Genomic DNA, 24,934 nt, shown 5'->3' on the forward strand with positions numbered 1-24,934 from the left:
CACCCTGAACAGAGAACTATTGTGGAAAGGAGCTAAAAGATGACATACTGCTAAATCTTGCTGCAGGGCCACGAGCACGTAACGTCTGTAAACAGATTCTGCATGTAAGTACAGAATGTGTAGTCAAGGGGGAAACTGTCAGGACGAGGAAGCTTCTGGTTTCCGTTTGAGTGGCGTTGCCGAATCGCAAGCCTGGGCTACATAACAGTCCGTGTAGAGCGCAAAAGGGACATCCGTCGAAATGCGAGGTCGCAAATTCAAAACATGTCTAAATACAGTGTTGAATAATGGGCTCCTATTTTGGCTCCCTCAGAGTGCCTCAGCCCTCATTTGAAGACAAGTAATCCTAACTGTTCACTTTCTCCCAAAACAAGACTCTCCCACGCATCTACAAGGACATCTTTCTCTTCGCCGATGACACCTCGTTCTACGTTTAAGTCAAGTAATTCCATTCCCTTGAACCCTTATTGAAGTTCAACCTAAAATCAAGCTCAACCACTCTCCCTCCATGTGATATCGAGATAAACATCTTCAAACGGAATAGTGGTCGTATACAATACCGTCTTCCTCTCCACCTTAGCAAACAAATTGTTTATGCTTTGTTGTAAGCCTATATTTGCATTCACGGATTACAACTTCTAAAGAAGACAAATAAAAGCAGAAAACCTGCATCACAGCTAAATGTTCAAATCCGAAGCAGATGAGTATCAGTCAGTGTCAAGAGGAAGCCAGAGACTTTCAAATGTGGAGAGATATTTTTATGTTTGCTGTCACCCTCTTAGGCTTTTTGGCTATTTATATACTCATGCTGCAAAACACGCCGCTTCCCCTCCTTAACCAAACCTCATTGCATGCACGGTTCAAAATAAAGAAAAGCAGGTTAACAGCATCAGGGGAACAGCTCATTAGCTACACTGCCAGTCTATTTTACACACCACAGTTGCTGATCCCCAGTATATCTATTTCATCACTGCTCCTTTATCCTGGGCGGCTTAATCAAAGACATCAAATGGTGCACCTTACAAAGAAGTCATAAAACCCCAAATTTCATTTCAAAATGAATGTCTTTTCCAATCACCCAGCGAGGGATCTCGTTAGAATTTTAGCGACGCTCATTATAATCAAATGGCATCTGACCTTTTGTCCCATTGCGCTGCTTTGAGACAGCCTGTAGGCTCTTGATAAAAGAAGGGGGACTGACAAGGATTTTGATGGTGATTGGAATTATCAGTGGGAGGTTGATGATAATATTGCATAAAGGTTTATGTATACTTATCCCAGACTAAAACGGAAAGGTCACGTCTGAACCACAGCCTTACAACATTCGTAAAAGTTTAACTACTGTCAAGCTCCAGGTTACAGCTTGCTAAGTTCTTGCAAAAAAGAACTCAATATGTGTACGATAATGACTCACTCCCGCAACCTTGCAGCTGGTTTCTAAGCTCAACTCTGATGCTGCATATAATGACAATGCACTGCTGAGAAGTCCTTCAAGTGCTTGCTTTCTTCATTGAATGGAAAAGTAAGACAAACTCGGTTATTCTGTGCACACGAGCCATAAATTTGGCAACTACTGGAGCGCACTTAATTAACACCAGTGCTTTTTTAGTCCTTTCTTGAAGAATACTTGAAATCGCATCAAGCAAAAGCATCTTGTAAGTTTCAAGCATTCTCAGATTTGCTTGAGTATTTGACTTTTTGGCATGTGACTTTTTTTTTTCTCTTCCTATTTTTCTTACTCGAAACATTTGCCTGTACCGGTAGTGCCTGCATGTTATTTATTTTCCCCGGTCTATCATCGCCGGTCCAAACATCCTGTACAGTTCTCTCCAAAAGAGGAAATGATCTACCTTAGAAAAAATGTGCGCCGTTTTGTGCGCGGTGAAGCAGCAGACAGAAATAGACGGCGTATTAAAAAGGACCTGGGTACTTAGCATGCAGTCACCATGGCGGTGGAAGGAAACACCAGAGATAAAAAAAAAAAAAGATAATCTCAGTCAAACAAACCCAAAGCCAGAAAAAAAGGAATTTTTTGTTGGAATTAGCCTTTGTTGAGACCTGAGCAGACCAGTGAAGGTAATTTTGATAATTTCCAAACCTCTATTATGAATGTGACAAAATAAATGGTTGATCTTGTTCATCTGGAAGGTACCACTGAATAGAATAGTCTGTACTATTCTCCTTTCATTTACAAGCGTGGGGAAAGCATCCTGCTGGCAAAGCATTGTGGGTACAGCACTCCCTCTCGTGTTAATCAATTAAAAAGAATCCCGCAATCAATTAAAACACGTGTAGAGGCATTCTGAAACACCCACTTAGAGGGTGAGAGAGCGAAATTGAGTATCTGCATCCTGAAATGAACATCTGGTTATGTAACACCTTCCGGAAGAATCAAAAGTTACATGCCAGTCGTAAGACACAACAAACACAAGCTAGCATCGAAAACACTTCTAAATGTGGTCGCAGAAGTCCGTTTTCGGTCAGGTGAGGCTGGTGCAGGTTGGAAATAATCCCAGCATGCATTGGGTGACAGTCATGGTACATCCTGAACTGGTTTCCAGTCTATCAAACAGGCATAAAGACACACATTCGCACCTAGAGGCAATCTGGCAACCTTCATCTTTAGTCGTGGGAGTAAACCCACACAGACACACTGTGTGACAGTATTTCTTTTTGGAAAAAAAGAAAAGAAAAAAAAAGAAACCGTAAATTATACTTTTACTGTCATGGCCCAATCATCAATCATTTTTTCACCACCTGTTTCCAAATGCTGGATGTCTCCAATGTAGATAGAGAGATTAAGGATGGCATTTTGAGGCTGGAGAGAGAATGATTTACGACTTCTCTTGGCCTTCGCTGGAGTCTGTCTTTGTCTCCTTAAAGGGACTATAAAGTGTAATCAGGTAGCAGTTAACAGTAAACACTTTGTCTGACCTTCACACCCACAATGCGCGATGGCTGCAGCAATGAAATGTAACAGCCCTCCATCCATCTGAAACCTCTTAACTTCTGTGTTTGGTTTCGGTCTGCGTCAGCATGAATTTGTCTGTATGCTTACAGACGGCGGGAAAAAATGTGGGGCTCCGCCAAAAGACGGAGAAGCTGCTGTCGCATGACATTGTGCAAAGAAGAGTTTTATTCAAATGAATGCGAGAGCTCCGCTTTTTCGGCGAAACATCTGTGAAGCAGGATTTGCCTCATTATAATTTCTGCAGAAGACTCACAGCTCTGTACATGAAACGAGTCAACGGCAAAAATTAGTACCCAAAGTTTGTATAAGCCACGTCTTCCCGCACAAACTTAAAGATTCATTTGGCTCACCTGGTAGAAGTAATTGCAATCAGATAAGGGGAAAAAAGGTCTAATTAAGTTGTAAATTCGGGGTTCTCCCATCCACTACCCACTGTCGTCCTATCCTCGCAGCCTGCTGTGTCAACCTTGGCTGTGACAGTGTCAGCGGCAAGCAATCTGTCACCCGCTTCAGGTTCAGGCTTAAATATTTCAACAGCCTTAAGAAAAAGTGCTGAAGTGTGCTCTGTGTGAATTCCGCTACTGAGCAATTAAAGCTGCCCGGAAGTCACAGAGACAGCAGCGGCTATTGACTGCGACACTTTGGCAGAAGGTGCAGAGATCAGCTTTAAAAACCTTAATTTTCTTTACTACAACCTGCAGCCACTTTTTTATTGCCTTATCACAGAGTCAAAAACTGTACAAAGCAATTATAGAACAGTGTGCACACAGGCAGGAGCAACAATGGGGTGGTTTTTTTTGTTGTTGTTCTTTTTGGGGGGGGGGGGGGGGGGCGTTTGTTTCCGGATGTTTCTTTACCTGTGACGGACAGCTCAGTCGTCCTCCGTACCACGAAGTTCCCAAACTGTAATTCACAGGTGTAATTCCCAATGTCATCTTCCCGTACTTCCTTGATGGACAGAGTGTCCCTCCTCCGCTCTATGGTCTGTCTCCACTGCTTTGGCTTGCACTCCTGGTATTTAGAATAAAAGACAACATGTGTTAGTTTAAATACTCTGCTGGCATTCAATTGTGACGCTGGTCTGAAATCAGCAGGAAACAGGCAGTGAGGAGACAGAACACTTTATTTTTGTCTTATCTTCAAGCATACTGAATTCAAGTATAATCCATAGAGGGCCCTTTGTTTCAGACATTCTTTCATACTACGGCAGCTTTCCAGACAATTATAACCCAGAGAACCGAGACCTCAGACACAAACATTTTCCAAATTAGGCAGACTGTCAGACATATGCATAAAATACATCTGTTAAATATTGGTTTATTGAATTGAACAGCAGTGCGGCTATTCCAGTCTGGGCTAGGATTGTCACTCAGGACTTTTCTGAATCGGCGGTAACTGGTTTACGAGCAAAATTCTGCTCTTGCCGCTGACTTTTCTTAAAAGACAGATACAAATTTAAAGCGTGGAGAACAGGGAGGAAGAAAAGGGAGAATTCAGCCAGTATTTAGGCTGAAAGAAAACACACACCACCATGCATATGAATTGAGAATAAGTTTACTTCCAGAAACAGCCAAGCCCCTTAAGATTTTGGGCCACAGAGCACCTGAGGGAAAAGAAACTGGGGCACTGTGGGTTTGGTTTCCCAACTGCAGTCCAAGACAAGCCTCCCAGAATTCAATCAACCCTCAGTGACGGAACCGGAGCCAATAACTGGAGGGTTAAGAGCCCCACAGTCATTACCCTTTATTTTAATTTGATTCAGTGTGGTTGTGAGGAAGTGCTGTGGCCACCTAATCTGGCAGGGGTTCATGTTTGAGACGTCTGGGCCCGACTTCACCTCTAGAAGTGAAAAATTTGAGGTTTTTATTTTTGGTATTTGAAGGCAATTAAATGTGAAGAAGTTGCTACGTTCAAACCATTTTTAGTTTACAAAAAAAAAAAGGATTATCCTACCTTGTACCATACAATCTGAGGCTCCACTCCCGGCTGGATATAATCCTCAATGCCCGTGCACGTTATGTCTTTACTTTTGCTTAGTTCTGCCTTCTCAAAGAACCTCATTTTGGAGTTGTAGCAGAGATCTGTGTCATTCTCCGCCACTGTGAGAGACATGGATACTTTCATGCAGTATGTGGAATTCCTGCAAACAACACACACACAAAAAAAGAAGAAGAAGAATTACATGTTACTAGTCATTAAAAGGACATTTGAATCAGTGAGTGCAGCAGAGAAAAACCTTCCTGTTGAAGGCAATGCATCATTTTCCCATTTAAAATTTCTAATCTATCTCTTAATTTGAGCTAATCGATGCAGATAACAACTAATGCATGCTGAGCCTTGTTGAAAAATAAATGTGTGGAGGTCAGGGACACTGCAGGCAATAATCTGGAGTGACAGCCCTGAATGTCAACAGCACCTGAAGACTGATTGAACCTTTTGTTTTCACATGTTAAAGCAGATACAGCGTGAGGTAGCAGAAAATTACTTGCTGCTGTTGATGTACTGTAGCTGCTCAGGTCATAGAGAATTTATAACGCGAACCAGGGAGGGTGTAAAATGCAAGATTACTCGTAATGTGGTTACATGTAGAAACCAGCGAGTGTTCATGCACGGCGGGGTAAATATTGTTGTGCATCTTGGACAGCCGGCCTGTACAAATGGCCGCCCTCGGGCCACACGCGGCCCAAAAGCAACCTGCCAGCCCGTTGTCCTGGGGAAACCAGAGAAAAACAAAGACTAAGGAGCCTTAAAAAATTCCTACAGGGGCGCAGACAGTGAATGCCACGCTCTGCGTAGCCTAGCAACCTCTCAGCGCATTTTTGTGTCCGTCTAAAAGTGGCGGTCGTTTACATTTAACGTCTCTCTCGGATCAGAAATCAGAAATGTAGGGAAAGTGACAATGAAAACTGTCGGTTTAACCCCTCCTGGACTGACAAGTACTTGTTTATTTTACCACCAAACGCCGAACCGATGTGCTCACGTTGCAGTGAGTGTGTTGACACCACATTGAGAAACTCCAGATTTTTCAGACAAACGCAACAACAGCTTCCCTTTCATTGATCTTGGATGAAACCCTGATTGGATGAGTGCTGTCAAAAACCTCCCCCGGTCAGACACATCAAACTTCTGCAGGGTTGAACGTCCTGCCGCGCATGTCTTTGTGCGTATACGTCCGCCTTTTTGACTGCAAACGCTCCTGAGAGAAACTCCGTTTGGTGTTGGTTGAAAATTTGACGTGACCTTCTGCTTGCCAGCCGCAGAAATCTCTGGCCAAGATCAATTTCTTCTGGCCTGAATGAATGTGTAATTGAACAGCCCTGTTCTACGAGAACCCTTGAGACTGATTTCTCATGTTGAGCGACAGGCCAAAGATACGGCGATCCCGTTTAGCCATTTTGAGATTGCCATCTGCAGCTCTGAGTTATTCTTGAGAATCAATGAACACTGGAAATGAGGGACACAGGAGCAAAAGATCCACGATGATCAATGGATCCAATAAGAGCACCTTTTCTTTGCCAAAACTGGCTAATAAGGCTGTCACAGCTGACGAGAGGTTCGACTGCAGCAAAATCCCTCCTGGTTAAAAGACCAAACAAATTGGCAGTGTTTAGCAAAATCTCATTGCTAATTTTCCCAACTAAAGCTGGTTACACAAATTGAGCTGAACCAACAAACAATTACAAACATGTTAAATCCTTCAATAATTGTGCGGCATTAGCGGCCTTGTGGATTAGCACGGCACACACTGGTCTTCGCTCAAACAATTCCTCACCCTCCGAACCGGCCGGGCCGCTTAACTGTAAGAGTGGCGTTTTTCATGATGCAAATGTGACATGATGTGGAGATTATCCCAGACAACTTCTAGCAGATGGACACCTGTGCAAATGAGATCCCGCGGGTGCGCTCCCTTCCCTGTTAAATATTCTGGCCTGCACTGATAAACCAGAGAGAGAGAGAGAGAGAGAGAGAGAGAGAATTGTGTCATCTGCTCCGCATGAGTGATCGATGGCGCGGGCCAACACTTTGTCCTACAATGTCTTTCCAACATTTCGCATCCATCACGGTGCCGTTTGAGCCTGAAGAGCCAGGTGATCTCTGGACTTTTTCACTCAGCGGGTGTAATATTCATTCTAGAGCGGGCAAAAAGTGATCCTGCTGCTCCAGAGACTTAAGAGTGCCCCCGAGCAGCTCCCTGCATACAGTAGCGAAGATACAGTGATAACAAGCTAGGTGATACCATAGCATTAACAGGCGAGGGTGTCTGTCAATCTGAAGGGGGATATGCAATGTCGTGGCAATGATAGATAGCATCCTGCATACATCAACCCAGAGAAGTGGCAGGCTGACAGCTAGCGTATACAGCTGGAGGGCAGGCAGAGGACTTGAGCTGCAATATGCTGCAAAGGTAGTGAAAGTATTGGTAATGGTCAACCAGGGGTTAAGCAGCCGGCTGAGAGAATTGGCGTACATATATATATATATATATATATATATATATATATATATATATATATATATATATATATACACACACACACACATATACACACAGAGGCAGCATTTTAGAACCAGATTTCATTGGAACAACGAAATGAACCCAGGTTTCTTCTCCTTTCTATTCTATCAACTGTCAGATCTCTCCCCTGACACCAGAAGGAACCTGCCCTTTCACTCTGATATTAAATAATAGGCAGCAGAATTGATTTGAAATCCTCCCGAGAGTCAGTAGCACCTGTGGGGAAATTAATGAACTTACTTAATGAATCTTTTAATTAAAATAACTCCTCTCTAATAGAAATCAGATGATGAAATAATTGCTGCTTAGTCATTAGACCTTGCTTTCGACTGACAATAACACTTAGTTGGATTCCCCCCCCATTTTGTGAGTGTGAAGTAGAAGTCAACAGCTCAAAAGACTGGCACAAAAAAGTCACAATAACATCAGGACCTGGCAGAGAAATAAACAGAACCGCCTTTAACAAATCAAATCAAATCAATTCAGAACTTCACTTTTCAGATAAAATTCAAAGAATTTTTCCCTGGAAATACAAGATAATAAAAAAGAAGCAGTGCTCGGATAAAAAGCTTGGAAACAAACAAAAACGGTTTGTTAAAGCAAGAGCATAAAAATGAGCTATATCTTAAAGTGATCTAGAGATGTGTTTGCAATAAAATCACTAAAATGGGAAGAGAAACAGTTTTAAATTTCTTTTTTTGGGGGGGGGGGATCACAAACAGTACATACATATGTTGTCATTTGGAGACGCTTTTGTCTTTTTTTTTTGTTTTGTTTTTTTGGAAAGCCAATTTGACCAAAAACTCTGAGAGTGGATGTGATGTGATCAATCTTTTTTTTCCCCGATGATGCTAGAGTTTCCGTGAAGATGAGTGTGACATTCCTGGGTCTACTGCGCCACCGTGAGTTGTTTTCCTCCACCTTTCATCGCCATTAATCAAATAACATCAACTGGGTCAGTGTCATATTGTGAGACTGATGCAGCCGTGTCTTAAAGCAGGCAGGAGAAAGTCTGGTCAACCTGAAACCGACCAAGACAAACTGGCGCAAGAACGACAAAAGGTCAGAAAAGTGGTCTGGATAGAGATTAAAGATCGAGATGAGACTGACAGGAAGCTTTTATTTACTTACTTTACATCGGAAACACGCCTCCTCTATTTGTCTCTTTTCTACTTCATGACACGCTATTCATTACATCACCCCGCTGCCGTCTTGTACTTCCTTTCTGGTTCCCACAAAACCGAGATTAACCCAAGACCGGGCCGGCCCAGTTATCCTAAATCAGTATTTTATGGTTCCTGCATTATTTATGACCAGAGCGAAGGTCATCGTGAGCGGCTGGAAGACTGGGGTTCCTACCTGTAGTGCGCGCTCATAATTCACCTGTCAGGTCCAACAGCGAGCTCGGAATGATTAAGCATCCCGGCTCCCAAAAAGTCTGACTGTGGGCCAACTTGCTCCGATTTAGCTCCTGTCTGAGAGCGTGGCGCTGGAACACCTGCCTTGATTATAATCCATCCACTTCTCTCCGTCTCGTTCTTGCTCGCTGTGTTTGTGGTCTGTCCCCGCCTTAACATGCCTTTTCTCTCACTTCTCTTGTCGTACATGATTTCTCAGGGAGGAACACACACCTCTGTGGATAATTCAGTTATACCACGCTTTGGGAAAACGAACTTGTGTCCACAGAGCTTCTACGCGCACACACAAAACAGAGAGGCAGCTGTAATTCTCAAAAAGACAGATTAAGATCCACTAATTTTATTTAGAAGATGTCAATAAGACAAAAATGTCCTAAAATGTTGATCTTGCGCCAAAAAACACACACAAATACTGATTTCCTCTTGAAGGAAAAAACTGCTGTTTATAATAAACACTGTTCTAAAAATACACGACGCAGGAGATACATAAGTGCATCCCCCCCCCCCCAAAAATGCAAGTTAGCTTGAAAAAAAAAAGATTTAAAAACAACTTTCCGACGAGTGTGCAAACACCTTCATGTCTTCCCCTTGGGTCGGGTGTCTCAAACTGACAAGTAGCACTTCTCGTATGCAAACGCGCTGCTCAGTCATTTCTGAGTCGATGCCTTCAGGGAGCTCGTTTTCCATTTCACGACACCCTCAACTCATCTTTATGCCAGCAACCTGATTCCATAACAAGCATAAACAATTTGTCTCCATTGTATTCCCTTCTAACTCCAGCGTGACCTTATTCATTGGTCCCCGGGCCCTCTGGGTGTAATGTATGAGCAGCTATACTGCTGTGCATATCAAATACAGACGGTCTGGTGCAGACATGCTGCTGCTGCTGCTGCTGAATGGACTCCGGTAAGGTATTGATGGGCCACTGCAATGCAATGTCAAATAGTCAAGCCACCAAGAACGGGTCTCTGCAGTTAGTGGGGGCGCAACGAACCATTATTTTCCTTATCGATTCATCTGCCACTCATTTCCGCGATTAATCTTTCCGTCGGTACAAATTCCAGTGTTCAAGTCGCTGAGATGCTACAAATCCTCTGCAGTTTCTGTCATAAATGACAAAAACGTTGAAAAGCTGTACCTTCAGCAGTCGTTTCAGCCTGGAAGACAACGATTACTGGCTTATCAAAACAGCACGCAATTAATTTTTTTTGCTTGATTAATCGACTCTTTTTTTTGCAGCTCGAGAGGTTACTGGGCTTAAAAAAAACACACTCACACCTTAAATTTCCATAACAAGTCCCTGATTTTAAAGAACAATCCTTGCTCCAAGCTACGTATTTAGCATGAAAATAAAACGCTGGTTTTCAAGCTGTCAGCCTGAGGTCGGCAGATATTTGCAGACCGCTGACGGCACTGTTACAAGCGGCGATATGCACACAACACTCACAGTGAGGTCACAGAGTTCACGCATCCCACAATCATGCTAATTCTTTATTGTAGGCTTGCTTGCACCTGACGGAAAAGCCAAGAGGACGCAATCTACAAGCCTTGAAGCATCTGACCAGCTCTCTGAGCTTTCATTGGATTCAGAATCAGCTGATTTTTGTGTACAAAAATGTTAGTATGTCTTATACAGCCACGTAACATATTACCATCCTACTCTAAATATTGTTCGAGTTAGGCCCTGAAAGCACAAGCGGATTCTGCACCTTCGTTTTTCCCAAGATTGTTTGAGCCCGGGATTAAACGACATGACATTTTCAGAGCGAACAAAAAGAAAAAGCAGCATTTGAGCTCAAACTGCAACCACAGCAGTTTTTATATTTGCTCCAGGAGTCACAGTCTCAAGCCAAAATCATGTTTTGGTTCAGCAATATTTTCCTATAACCAACTTTGTGCATCGATATCATGGGATTTAGCACTGTTTCCTGTCTATGACCTAAAACAAACAAGCGCTGGTAACCTGGATGTGTTCTGATGATTCAATAAAAGTGCATTATGGGTAAAAAGTCCAGAATGTTATCAGATTGGTGGTTGGTCAGAATAAGTTATGGCACATGGGAGGATGTGCTCAGGGTGTATAACTAACTTAACAGATCCAAAAATTTGATTCTTACGCACTAAATTACTCACTTCAATGAAGGCAATACCAAAACTACAATATACCGTATACAATCAGTAATTTTTACTTGCACTCTTTCACATTTATGAGAAGTTTAATGAGTTTCTGCTTCAAGTTCCAGTCCCTTTCCTTATTATTCCTCCTCCTCCTCCTCACACAGCTCACCCCTATGATTTAGGTGAGCTCTGTGAGTTCTCTCCTATATCACGCTTTGACTGACAGCTGCGGTATTGCAGATGTCTCGCTTGGAGTTCTGCTGTTCACAATCCTCTTTGGAGGGGTACGGTTGGGGGGTGTGTGTGCGGGGGGTGGGGGTGGGGTGGATGGGCTGTGGCGGCTGTGGTGCCAAAGTGATTGTGCTCGGGGAATGGTATTTCTGACATTTGTCTGGCAGATAAAAACCACCATCAGATATGAGGAGGAGAAGGTCAGCGTCCCTGCTATCAGATAGCGATGGTTTGGCATCTTGTTTGATGACTTCCTCCACTCCAGGAGAGACTGGGAGAGCCGAGAGGCCGGACGGATGTGTAAGCAATGCTGAGGATGTGACTGAATCGCATTTTTCAGTTTTGGGGGCTGGGGAGGGCTTTACTCTGCTGTGCCATAGAAACTGAACTGAAATTACAAATAATCTAAACAGTATATTTTAAGAGATTGACGGCCGAGATCAATCCTTGGAAGAAGGGGGGGGGGGGGGGTCACATAGAGCCTAAAGCTCATTGCATCTCCACAGTCAACCTCCCTTTGTTCCCTCTAGCCAGGAGCCATTTGAGCTGGGCTTAATCAAATGGAATCAAGCGTGGGACAAATGTCCAATCAGGAGGAGCGTGAAGGGCATGTGATGGGATTTTCACAGGCTATAATGAATGCACCTGCTGGATTAAACATGTATTTCCATGTAGACGCTGCAGATCATAATGGGCATTATAGCCAATTAGAAATGCCGGCAACTGAGAAAATGCTTTTATTTGTTAGATTTACGTCTCCTCTGTTTGGTTGTAAATAGTTGGGTACACGTGAAGAAATCGACATATTTCTCTTTCCTATTACTGACCCTATTTTTGACTGCGCACGTAAACACTGCAATACCGCAACTTTACTCTTTAGGCATCACGCTGTGACTTCTTTAAAATACAAGTCTCCGTATTCAGAAAATTCCTTCATGATTTACCTCATAAACTTTAGGCGCAAGCTTACCCCTTTAAATGACAACAACAAAAATGGACTTGCTGTTGAGTTTCATTGCATGAAGATACTTAAAATGGGAATACTGCACTTGCCCTAAACAGTCCATCTCAATAAAAATTCATAGTGGCCGCACATGCAAAACCCATAAAAAAGGATTTTTCATGCAGTGTTTGGTCAAGCGTCTTTAGCCCCGAAAAAGATGTTTTAACGGGAGCTTCACACCGCTTGATGATTCAGCCACCGCATATAAATCTTGGATTTTATTTAAATCACATATGTAAAATCAAGGGGATCTGGTTACCCAGAACGTGTTAAATGTCAACCACTGTTATTATGAAGTACTTGACACAGCAACTAAAAATCTGCACGTGTGTAATATGTCAGCGTTAAAGAAAGGAAACGGAGAAAAACGCAGTTCGAGCGCGTGCTTCACTGCGGGCCTTGTGTGAATGACAATAGTCTGAGGCCTTTAATTAAATATAACTACCATTGTGCATGTAATGAATCTGTGTTTACCACGATCTTATGGAGAAGAAATACAATGCTCTGTTTGCAGCTATATGTCAAGGGCTGGATTCGTTTTTTTATACGGTGTAATCATGAAAACATGATGCTTTCTGCCGCGAAAAGACTTGTTTTTCATGAGAAAGCATATTATTATGGGAGGAAAATAGTCGCTTGAAATTGAAACCTTTAACTATCCATGCAGTGCAATACGTCCTTTTTTGTTTTCTCTCCTTTTTAATCGATCGGGTAAAATGAAAGAGTTTGAATACAGATAATACAAAAGGGGAGGAAAAAAACGAATTAATGAATATATGAAATACATGTTCGTCCTTTATAAGGGTACATGAATACACCACAGCTGGCCTCAAACTGACTCCATGAGCGCACAGCCATTGTAAAATCAGATGTCACAGAGTGAATATGTGGCCAAGTTCACCAGCACTGCTACAGGCTGAATAAAGCTTGGTGTGAAAGGTGGACTGAGCCCAAACAGAAGCCCATACATCATGAGACAATGGCTGCAGGGAAACTAAACCACATAGAGCCAGATAAAGGGCTGCCTGAACACCATGCAGAAGCAGCAGTCTCCCTTTACAGGTGTAAGGAAGAGTGAATAAAGATGAGCATTATCAATAAGCCTTAGCTGAAGCGGATGGCTAATCCATACCACACAATTGTCTTACGCTCCGCCTGAGGTTGCGCACCACACCTCTCATCCATGGAAGCTGCTCTCTGCTCCCAAATTTCAGTTTGTCCAATACATTGGTTCATGAAAAAAAACAAACAAACTTGAAAACAAATAGTGTTACTCTCATCTGCCTAAACGGCAATCCGCATCTTTTAGCTTAGCAGCGCAGGGTGTTTATGGAGCTAGCTAGCCGCTAACAACTGCATTTTAATACAACAGTCCAGACTGACAGTCGATGTAACAGAAGAGCCCAAACTCTTGTCATCACATCGTAAACCATGCTTCCATTCTTCTCCGTCTCAGTCTGCTTCCAACCATGTCACAATGGTGCGGCACTCCGCCAATTCTGAAACTCTGATTTCAGTGGACTGATCCTGTGTTTTACCCCCAATGCAGAAGTAGAAGAAGATGTAAGATTATGTTGCTATAGACTCTTAGATGTGATCAATCTCAGAATCAATAATCTCAAAAGGAATCTATTAGTCGTCTTGTAAATGGTGACCCTGCAAGACTCCCAGTCTTTGCAAAATGTTTGTTGGAGACTAAAAACTCAGTGAGTTGTTGACAAATTGTTTTTCGATGTGAGAAGGTGTCACACATTACTCTTTTCAAATACCCTTTAAAAGTTTGTTGGAGTCTTAAGGGGAGGTATATGGGAGGCTCATTCTGCAACCCACATCTAGTGAAAGCTAGGTAATGTAGTATGTTGAGCTAAAATGAACAGTTTGAACTTCAATCCCATGGTACATGGAGTTGTGAGTGAGGAGAACAGTGCTGCTCATACCTACGCGAGGTAACATGAGCTCGAGATTCCAGCCAGCATAAGGTGCTGCTTTCAGGTAATAGAAGTAAGATCATAAATCTCAGTGTAGGATGTTTAAGGAGGAAACTAATAGATGAATTGGCAAAAAAAAACCAAGCTGCTGCTAGCTACTCAGTAAATAGTGCTAGCTGTTCACCGCATTTTAACGGAACTGCCCAGATTGACAGCCCATGTTGCCAAAGTGCCTGTGTTTTACTTCGTGCATCAGTAGATTACAAAGAAATACATAAATTCAGCTTTAATCACACCTTGTTTCAGGTTTGGAGGAGCTTAAGATTCCTAAGTGCTCTTTAACTTCTTCAACAATAGTGCTGAGGAGGCAGGTGGTTTGCTCTTTTGCTCCAGGTGAGATGTCATAATCCAGCTGTTCTACAACAATACACGCTGAGATGGCTTTCCTTTTTTTTTACTGCCACATTTCCATGTAGCCCATGGAAATGAGCTAAATGGCATCTCACAAGGTGTTTAAGAACTTTACACACACACACAAAAAAAACCCTCATTCTCACCTACAACTGAAGCTGAGTCAAGTAGGTCTAAATACGCTCTTGGAGTTGGAACATAATGATTTCACGACACTGGCAACCAGGGGCAATCAAGAGGAGATGGTGGTTCATCGAGGTAGAACTACTTCTCCCAGAGTCATAATCAACCTCAATTCGACCCTGTCTGAAAAAAGGTCTCTGCTTGGCAAATGAGTGGAACAGTGAGGGGAGATTTGTGCTCTGGAAAATACAACTAGGCGCTGTATTTAAGGTGAACTGAAGTGATCAGGTGGATTGCCCATAAACCTGGAGCGGCAGCTTCCTTAGAGAGGAAAGAAGAAGCAACACCGCAGTGTCTCTCTGCTCTGTCGGGACCGGAGCCGGGTGAATACCCCGAGAAGAGCAAGTTCTGGAAAGAGGCCGGTTTGAGATCATAAACACAAGAAAGGCCAGTTAATTGCAACTTTAATTTCCCTCAGAAAACACCACACGATACTTCTTCGTCTTACTATGACGAATCTCTGTGACTCTGTTATCTGAAAAACTGTCTGGCTGACATGACACTTGACAGGGAAGGAAGTGTGAGGCATCAGAGTCTAATTGGGGTCTGGGATCTGAGATGACAGAGGACAGTGAAACCGTCGCCAATGCGCCATGCATGGTTCTCTTTGGTTTAGTGGAAGTGCAACCACGAGGAGAACGCCTCTTCACCTTGAGACGATTGCAAGTTCGTGGAGAAATTATTTGATTTTGCTAACCTGGCTTTGCTAACCGGGTGGTCGGTCTCCGCCGGTTCCAGTCTGGCGTGTTAGCAAAGTCATGAAAAAAGATGGCAATCTGTGATGTTCCCTGACTGACATCACACAAATGGCTGGAATGATGACACAAGGTTATTGTTGCGCTCTCGAAGTGTAAAAGAGAATCAAGAGTCAAGAACAGCATGTGAACTCACTCACTCAACAACACAGTCTCTAAACAACTAAATCTGTAATTCTACTTCCTGTTGAGTGACAATAATGCATCCCGACAGACCAGACCTCTGTCAAGCGGGGGGCATGTTGGACCCTCAACCTCCAAATGATGCCCCTCTTGATCCTGCTGGTTTACAGTGCAATGCTCCACCTCAACCAGATGCAGGTCAGCCTGAAGTCTTCGATTGGAGACTCCCTTGGGAACCGGACCTTCTACTCCCAAATGTGGACATGGCTGAACTCTGCATGAACTTCCTCCAACTACCTCTTCAGCCAGAACAGCCATTTTTCGCTCAGGCAGATCCGAACACGTGGCAAAATCAGTTCGCAGCTGCTGGTCAGCCAGCTGATCATCCATTCCTCAATCTACCACCCATCATTCCATCCCCTCCTCTCCAAATCCTGCACCCTGTTGGAGTGATTGACGGACAACTGTTGTACACGTTAGAGACTGCTCCAGCTCCAGCTCCAGCTGCCTTCAAAGCACCTGCCCCCAACAGGGCGAGGAGGAGGCAGGACAAGAACGGACCATACGTTAAGAAGCCTTTGAATTCTTACATGTTATTCGTTATGGACCACAGGAAAAATGTCGCTGCTGAGTTGAATACCAAAAGCAACACTGTTATATGTGGAGTCCTGGGGGAAAGGTGGAGAGCACTGCCTCCGGAGCAGAAGGCCATATATGTGCAGCGAGCCAAAGTTGAGAAAGAAGTGCACGCACTGCAGAATCCCAACTGGTCCTGCAGTAACAACTACGGGACAATGAAGAGAACATAGATGTGCGAAGACGCCTCAAGTATTCCAGCGATTAAATGCTGGTTCTGACAGAAAGGTACCAGAAGACATGCCTTGGGGGCATGCTGACCTCCTACCCCGCCTCAAAAGGGGAACCAATGAGCATCAGAACCCAACCATGGGGGAATGGAACAAGGATACCAGGCTTCATGGATCACTATCCCTTTGATATCACGTGGATGGCCAGAATGTGAGATCATGCCAGGATGTGAAGACGGCAAGTGGGCTGGGGCAGAGCGATGCTTCCGGCAAAGTTCTGCTAGAAACTTGACGATGGTGACACATTGTGAGATAAGATATGAGCTGCTACAAAAGTAAAAACATTAATTTTTGGAATTTCTGATTTTTTGGTGTCAATTTCTTCCTCGATACGTCCCTTTATCCAACGCACAGCGCTTACAAATAAACGATAAATAAACATCCATCAGACGTCTTTGGTGAGGTCACAGTGAACTGATTGTCGCCTGCTAGGTATCTTATAACACAAACACTAACCCTATATTATTAATCATCTATAAGGCAAGGCGGCACAAACCGTCCCTGCTGCTCTTTCGTCTAGCGTCTCTCATTGGCTTTGACAGCTGGGCAGGATCAATTGGACAGGCCCTGACTGGGCCTGAATGACGGAGTGTTCCAGACGCCCCATTCTGACTGTCATTTCCTTGAGAGATTACCAGCCGCTCCTGCCAGGGAATACTAATACAGTCAACATGGCTGCAGCCTGAGATGGGCGGGGAGTGTTTTTAATGTCTCTGGATGTGTTCTTGGTATGTGTGTGTGTGTGTGTGTGTGTGTGTGTGTGTGTGTGTACGCACGCACGGGTGTGGCACACTCACAGAAAAGCAAGTGGACAAACCTAGCTGCACACTCATTCCTTTGTTATCCTCCTCTCCCATTGTCCTTTGTTGGTGACAGCCCAGGCATTTGCAGGACATGCAGGAAATTCATTAATAAGCCCTGGACGGCGGCAGCATGCCAATACAAGTGAGCGGGGTCAAAGGTTAAACATTAGCGAGCTGGCATGAAGCTGGATGGTCCCTACTCTGCTACAACTGCGCTTAATCTGACACTGTAATCCCTGCATATCCACTGTGATCAATACAGTGTATTGTGTGTGTGCAGTGTGTGTGTGTGTGTGCAGTCTGTGTGTGTGTGTGTGTGTGTGTGTGTGTGTGTGTGTGTTCCACTTAGGTTTGTTCCTGTTCATTTTATTTGAATGATAATGTTAATTTGGATGAAACGTAATTATAAAACGATTGTAGCCACTGCAAATCCAGCAATGCTGTCATATTGCTTGTGGCTTTTTTTTGGGGGGGGTGGGGGGTGGTTCATACTAAAAAGAGTAGAAATGCCTCCGAATAAATCCAAACACTTCTGAAAACTCTGAAAAGGAGCTAAGTATAAAGCATTTACCCAGGGATTCCGCTGGCCACATGATTTTGTTCTGTCCTCCAAACATTCTCCTTCAGCGCTGCAGGCAGCTGGAGACCACAACATCACTCAATAATTACAAGATCACATAGGATTCGCAAGAACCTATGCGGCGGTGTGAGAGAACAACAAACAAAAGGTTACTTCGCCCGTCCTGCATCGACTTGCTGTTGATTTCACATCTCTAAGGTGTGGTTCTCGATGTCCACGGTGTCAAATGTCCACTGACCTGCAGCTTTGACACTGTGGACATGAAGCGCTGTTTGTTAAAGGTAGACCACTCTGGGACGCCTCTGAGATCGGGCAGTCGCAGGAAATACTTTACAATATGCTGCAAGCATCAGCACCGCAATGGAATTTAACAGTTGCAGCAAACTTGAGGTCCTAAGTCTCTATGGTAAACTCAACATTATCTCACAAATACATAAAAAAACTCCAAAGAAACATGAATCTGCTGTCATTTATCGCACATGGCATCAGCAGAACTTGTTTTTTGTTAGCTGACACAGACTTCAGCGTAAGGAGAGCAGTCCAAAGGCTGAACTGTCAGATGCGGTTAGGAGTTGCCCTCAAATGGCATAGCTGAGGACACAACTGAAAGTGACTGAAACCTACAGAGAATCCAACACAGTCAAATGCTAACATGAGATGGTCCAACTCTGAAGAAAACCGGAGTCAGTCACATCCGATGAGCTGCGGCTCTGCACTGAACCCTGGAGGAACTGGATTATGAAACGACACCGTCGCAGTTGCAGCGCACTGCTCTTCTTCACTGCTGGCTGCCATGTTTGTCTGGTTTGTTAAATACCTAATTCTCTAGCACAAACCAATTGAACACCACACATCGCACATGTAATCCCAACTGGCCTGGACTAATTTTAGATCGCTGATTCCAAAGCTCTCTGCGATGGTTTTCCCTCTCAGTCCTGATGTTTGACTCAGCTGCCTGTCTAAAAAAGCAGGAATCAGTAACTCTGTCAAGCTAATAGGCTTACAGAGATGCTCGCAGCACTGCTGAGGAGTTCGTGGTATCCTCCAAGTACCTGAATGGCACGCGTGTGTGTTTGTGTGTGTGTTTTCTGCCACTCTACATTAAGTGACACACTCCGCCGCTGCAGATGCTTTTGCTGTGCGTACGACAGAGCTCCTTGGGGGTATAACATCTGAAACAGCTGAGCGCTGACCTCGATTTGACACGTGGCGCTGCTCATATGCTCTTCACTCGTTTACTGTACGTGACGTGAGCCTTCTCTCATTACGTGTCAGTGATGCCTGCAGATCTGTGTGCGTGTGTGTGTGTGTATGTATGTGTGTGAGAGAGAGAGAGACAGAGAGAGAGAGTAAAACAGACAGAAGTAGATGCTCAAAATGGGTGTGTGTTAGTTGGCCTGCTTTTACATACAAATAGGACGCACATTAAGTTTCTGTCAGTTGACGCTGTCTCCAGAGAGCAGCGTGTGTGTGTGTGTGTAAGAGAGAGAGAGAGAGAGAGAGAGAGAGAGAGAGAGAAGAGGATGGAAGGGGATACGGCACCGAAAGAGCACATGTCTCTTTGTATGTGAGTGCAGCGTAGAAATGCACATTATTCTGCGGGACAGGTGTTTCATATCTGGGTCAATTCACGCGCCTGAGTCAAGCAAATAAACGAGGAACTCTGAGTCGGCATAAAGAAGGCAAACGCTGATCAGGGATCATTTACCAAAGGCAGAACCAGCAGACTGAGCAGATATCAGAGAATATTTTTAAAACATTAGCGAGTACGCGGAGCACGTGCACCGGGGTCTGTTCGTGTGTGAATAAATGTTCCTCAAGAGTTGTAGCGACAACTCCAGCCCCTCAGCGCGGACCGACCATTGAGGGGGACCATCTTTGTGCTGAGTCACTCTGTCCAGGCCGCCAACTTCATCACCAAAACACATTCAGTTCCAGCTACATGCTTCAACAAGAGCTCCAGCTACTACAGCTCAAGTCTATCAAAGAGAATGAAGTAGTACACGAGACGCCTACAAGTAACCTAATATCATATTCATTCTACTTAATCAAACGGCAAAGCATGCCAGCGCTGTGATATCACGTACTTTTTGAAAAAGACGAAGATGTCTCAAGCAGGATGAAGAACATGCCTCTTGATTAAGAAAAGGACTGATTTGAATTGGAAATAATTGTGTTGATCTGCGCCCTGTTGGCGCATCTCCCCCAGCTGTTTCATGAACAAATGTTTCTCAGGCTAGAAACTGTGCGAACTGCGAAACTTATTAAAATGTTTGTGTTTTGCACACTGCAGATGTGTCTCATCTGTATTATTCCCCAGCAGCTAGGCAGCATACATCACACACACACACGAGTCAACCTTCTTCAAAAAAAAAGGAAGCAGCTGCAAGGGTTTTATTCATTTAATGACTAAATAATTACCTTGGTGAGGGGAAAGTGAAGTATATTTTGAACTTTCTACAGCAAAACTCTGTCTTTAGCAACACAAGCAAACCACCCTACACAGGACTGGGCGGCGTGTTGAGATTTTCAGCTAGCTTGACGATTCCGGTCCTGTTTATATCGGGGTTTAGGATAAGTGGTCCTTGATCATGAATACACAAAGTGTCATAAAACAAATGATGCGCCTGCCATCTCAGATTCTGTATCTCTACATCACCCTGCTTCACAGGTGTTCAAAGCCAGTAGCAACAGTGCTGAGTACTCCGTCACACTAATTCTCAGTCGCTTACTTACAATGAACCGCATCAAAGAGAAGTTTGTTTTTTCCAGAAATTACATTTCAATGGTCAACAGACGCCTGGATATTATCGCGCAAACTTCTAGGTGTGTTAATATGACATCAGCTGACCCTCGTATATTATTAACACACTCACGCTTAGCCAGGTTTCCCTGTGCTGCGCTGAAGCACAATCGTCCCCCTTTCCCACTCTCCCGCTGGACTGCACTGCCATCGCTCCAGGCCTGAGCACGCCTACGTATCGCTGAGCTGTACAAGCTGGATATTTGGCTGCGAGTCACGTCGTGTCTTTGCGAAGGACGCTATGCACTCACTGTGCGTGCGGCTGTTGCCTGTGCCCATGCTAGTGCACCGTGCCCTTGCTAGTGCACCGTGCCCATGCTAGCGCACCGTGCCGTAGCTCTCATCTTCCCAGTCTGCTGGGGAACTCGTTGTGTAGTTGTAGCCAAATAAATGATTCAATAAACACACAAAACATGTGTTACCCCTTATGACTGTTTCCGTCTTCACGTGCTACTGCTTCTTACAGAGCTCAAGGTTGCTGTTCCACTGAAGATCATTCAGGCTGTGATGTAGATGTCAAGATCACAGTGCTGATATTCAGCATGACCTCAATCAAGTGTCGTGTTGCTGAATTAAAGGGTCGTTCTTTTTGAAGAACCGAGGTGTTTCTTCCTGGCTAAATAAAGGCAGAAGATAAACACACACACACACACACACACTTTGCCTTTATGTGGCTTAAAATCGTCAGTCGCTATCAAGTGGCTGCATGAGACTACAGAGGTAGTTGAAGCTAGTTCAAGTCCCACGTCAGAAGTGTAGTTTAAGTTTCATAAACTTGTCTGTCACGGAAGTCATTTTTACAATAATCCACGACCCAATATCAAAATCCCACCCACGACGATTCTAAAATTCCTCACCCCAGTGGCACTCTACCCTCCCCATGTGTTTCCATGTACCTTTCAATTAGATATGTAAGTACTCGTTGGATATCAAAAGCAGTTTGGCTCAATATCACCGTTAAACACATCGTCTGCTACTTAATAATTTCATCAGGCAGCCCAGTAACAACAATAAAACTCTTAAATTCTGCAGAAATGGCACTTTTCTAACCACAGATGTGACTACTAACAACAGTGATAGCCGTCTGAGTCCTGCTGCCTCAGACCTCAGGGTCCAGGACCTCGTGTAGCTGTCACTCACACAGGAAGGAAATAGAGGACAAGCTGGTTTTTGCAGTAATTCACCACCCAGAGCTGGCTTTTAAAACTCACATTCAAAAAAACATGGACATGTCAAAAAGACTTTGAATCTCCTATATTACCACTGCAGGGGTATCTAAGCTAGAGGTGAAATTTGAGGGACTGTGTCGAGCTAGCTCCCTCTGCTAAAGGGGTGCCTTGCTAGTTGCTCGCGCCACTGGTCCCAACTAGGGTTAGGAGTGTTGCCACGTTGGCAAATTATCCTTTAATTCATCATAATCACACCAGTTGAATTCCGTTGCAACGAATATCCTAATGCTAATCTGCTAATGCTAATTTGATTGAGATATTATGGAACTGAAGGTTGCTGATTAGAAATCCTTCGATGCCGCAGTGAATTCTGTAATCAGAGAAGGAAATATGGACGGAAGATGAGGAATGACGACAAACGCTATCACGCAACACCGTCTAAGGACAAGAAAAGCTCCAACGCTCATGTGTGACATTCTTTGAGACAATCACAAGGGCTGGTGTTGAATTGTTACTGTATAACGTGCTCAAGTATTAAAGGGATCCACTGAGAGATGATTTATTGTTGTGCTGTGATTCATTGGTTCCACCGCAGAGTGCTCTAATTCCCTGGGTTCCGTCTTGTTTCAAAAGGGTGAGGCTCCTTAGGAAAAAAAAAAAAAGAAGAAGAAGAAGGAAAAAAGCCCTGCCAGGAGCCTAATCCAATGTGATATGTTAACATATGCAAGCGTTGCTCATCTATAGGACCCGTGCTGCCGAGACAAAGGAGGAGAGCAATCCTCTGATTTGGCTGAGGTGACTGGGAATTGAAATGAGTCAACACAACAGCTCCATGTGCTGCTACGTGGTTGTAAAATTGGATGAAACCATTCCTGCAATTTTTAACACATTGTCAACACACACAAACACACACACACGCGCGCGTGCGCGCGTACAAAGAGGAGAATGTGACAAAAGCTAATGTGGCTGTAAAACGTCACGCTGCGGGCCTTTTTTTTTAAGGTTAATAGCTTGAACAGCAAAAGTGTCATTTCTGCAAAAGTGTCTCTTGACATTGATTAACATGAGGACAGAACATCATGTTACATATGAAGTGTAATTCACAGGCATTATTCTAGATTCGGTTCAAGCGCACGTGCAGTGAGAGGAGGCAATCAAGGGCCGTGTTTCCCAGAATCCCCTGCTCTGTCACTCATCTGGACCGAGCCCTGGCCTTATTACTGAAGCTCCACTCAACAGAACGCACTGAATATGCTAATACTCTGCGATAAATCATTCTAATTTGATAGTCCCGTGTGGTATATTCTGATGCATTGCTATGCACTTCAGAACGCTGCATTAAACTAAACATGTGACGCACACACACACACACACACACGAGGGCCCTCACACACACATACATCACCTCATAAGCTAATCCACCCAAGCTTTTTCAGGAGGCCCTTCCCCCCTCCTGTAAGAGCTAACGTATGTGGCCGTATAGAGATGACTAATGAGCCAGTCAGGAGAAAAGGCCCTTTACCTACAAGGTTAATAAGTTATTACTATATAATCAAGCATTCACAACTGGGCCACACCAGTGAGCATTTCCTCCTTCTACACCTGACATTGAACACGTTTCATCCTTTATTTTTGTGGACTTTTTAGTCGTTCGAGGAAAAGATTTCACAGAAATGAAGGGTTTTATGTTCACGTTGGGTGGGCAGTTCTGATGCGGATGACTCGCTCGCCCAGCTTTTATCAACCAATATTGACGCGTTACGCCATGGATAAGTGAGATAAGTGAGGTCCACATACGCAGCATGAAAACTCTGTTTTTGTCGTCTTCTAAACCAGACTTTCATGCCCTGCACAACCAAGCTGACCCACCACAAACCAACTCGTCCCTTTAGTATTGGTTGCTTTGGTCACCCCGTTCCCCCAATGACAACAAATAATTAGTTTGGTCGAAATGTTTCAGTCTCTGTTGCTGACTGTTGAGCTGCTACACTTGTTTTTGCTAGTTCACTTTATTTCTATCAAAAAGTGGGTAAAGTATCAAGCATCAGCATCCAACAGGGTCCGAACCCGCAGGAGACAACCGTGGGATGGAGAACACTCCGTATTACTTCCCTCCAATAAGCAGTGCTCCTTCATTTGGTTGTGAATGGCTTAAAGGCTGCACGGCAACAAAGCGCCACTTCTTGTCCAAATCAAAATCTCATGGCTCTACTTTCTGCGTGATTACACAATAACGCTGATCCCAAAATGCTGCCAATGGCGCTGAATAGAGAATTGTTTGGATTTTGTTTCTAGTCAAAAGCGAAGCCTGATGGAGCTGAATAGCAATGGCTCTCTGGGAACGTGGAAACCTGACTAGCTCCAGTGGCAGGTCTAAAACTGCTTTTCACATTCACTTTTCACATCAGAGAAATCTAACATTTGTCATCCTCCATTTAGCAAAACTACTAATGAACCGACTGCACCCCCTCAGAACAATGAATCAAGAGATTAGAACATAAAGTAAAGCAAAGGGGCCACATACTGTTGGATGGCTGAACCCTGAGATTAGAGACGTCGTTAGGAATCAACAGGGGGGGCTATACCACGACTTAAGTGTGATCTCCATCAAAAGGAATACAAAAGAAGAGAAATGTACCTCAATACGCAGGAGTAGTAGCCCACATCGTCCAACTCGGCTGGTCGAAACCATATGGCGTCCTCCTCCTTGCTCATGCGTGTGCCATCGAAACTGATGGGCTCCTCGAAGTCCCCGTGTCCTGCACTTTTGTACCACATCAGACTGAGTCCTGCGCTCTGTGCATGGGTGTAGTTAGCCCGGATATATCCATAGAATAAAGCACATTTAATCCGTACAGGTTCTCCCAGAAGCACTTTGTATTTCAGGTAGTCCACCGACCAATCCGTGCAGCCTTCCACTGAAAGAGAAGCAGAGGAGAAAAGTTGAAGATTTAAAACTCTGCCGTAAAACGCAAAAAAAAAAAAAAAACCTTGACTCAAAATTATCAACGCATGGTAACATCAAACTTCTGAGGTGTGCTGGAATTAATGCCTAG

General features: G+C 44.0%; 1 protein-coding gene across 4 annotated transcripts in view; it reads right to left on the bottom strand.

Annotated features, from left to right (window-relative positions):
- Nucleotides 1-24,934, bottom strand: part of LOC147272611 (interleukin-1 receptor accessory protein-like 1) — a 274,460-nt gene that overhangs the window by 102,160 nt on the left and 147,366 nt on the right. For all 4 annotated transcript variants that reach the window (XM_086197940.1, XM_086198022.1, XM_086198107.1 and 1 more), the window contains 3 exons: nt 24,517-24,796; nt 4,925-5,111; nt 3,829-3,982 (listed from right to left, as the gene is read on the bottom strand). In XM_086197940.1, the coding sequence (XP_086054066.1) occupies nt 3,829-3,982; nt 4,925-5,111; nt 24,517-24,796 (621 nt within the window). The remainder of the gene's footprint in view (nt 1-3,828; nt 3,983-4,924; nt 5,112-24,516; nt 24,797-24,934) is intronic.

This window comes from Aulostomus chinensis, chromosome 1 (assembly GCF_037954235.1).
Source record: "Aulostomus chinensis isolate RoL2024-O1b breed Wild chromosome 1, RoL_Achi_v1.0, whole genome shotgun sequence".
Taxonomy (NCBI): Eukaryota; Metazoa; Chordata; class Actinopteri; order Syngnathiformes; family Aulostomidae; genus Aulostomus; species Aulostomus chinensis.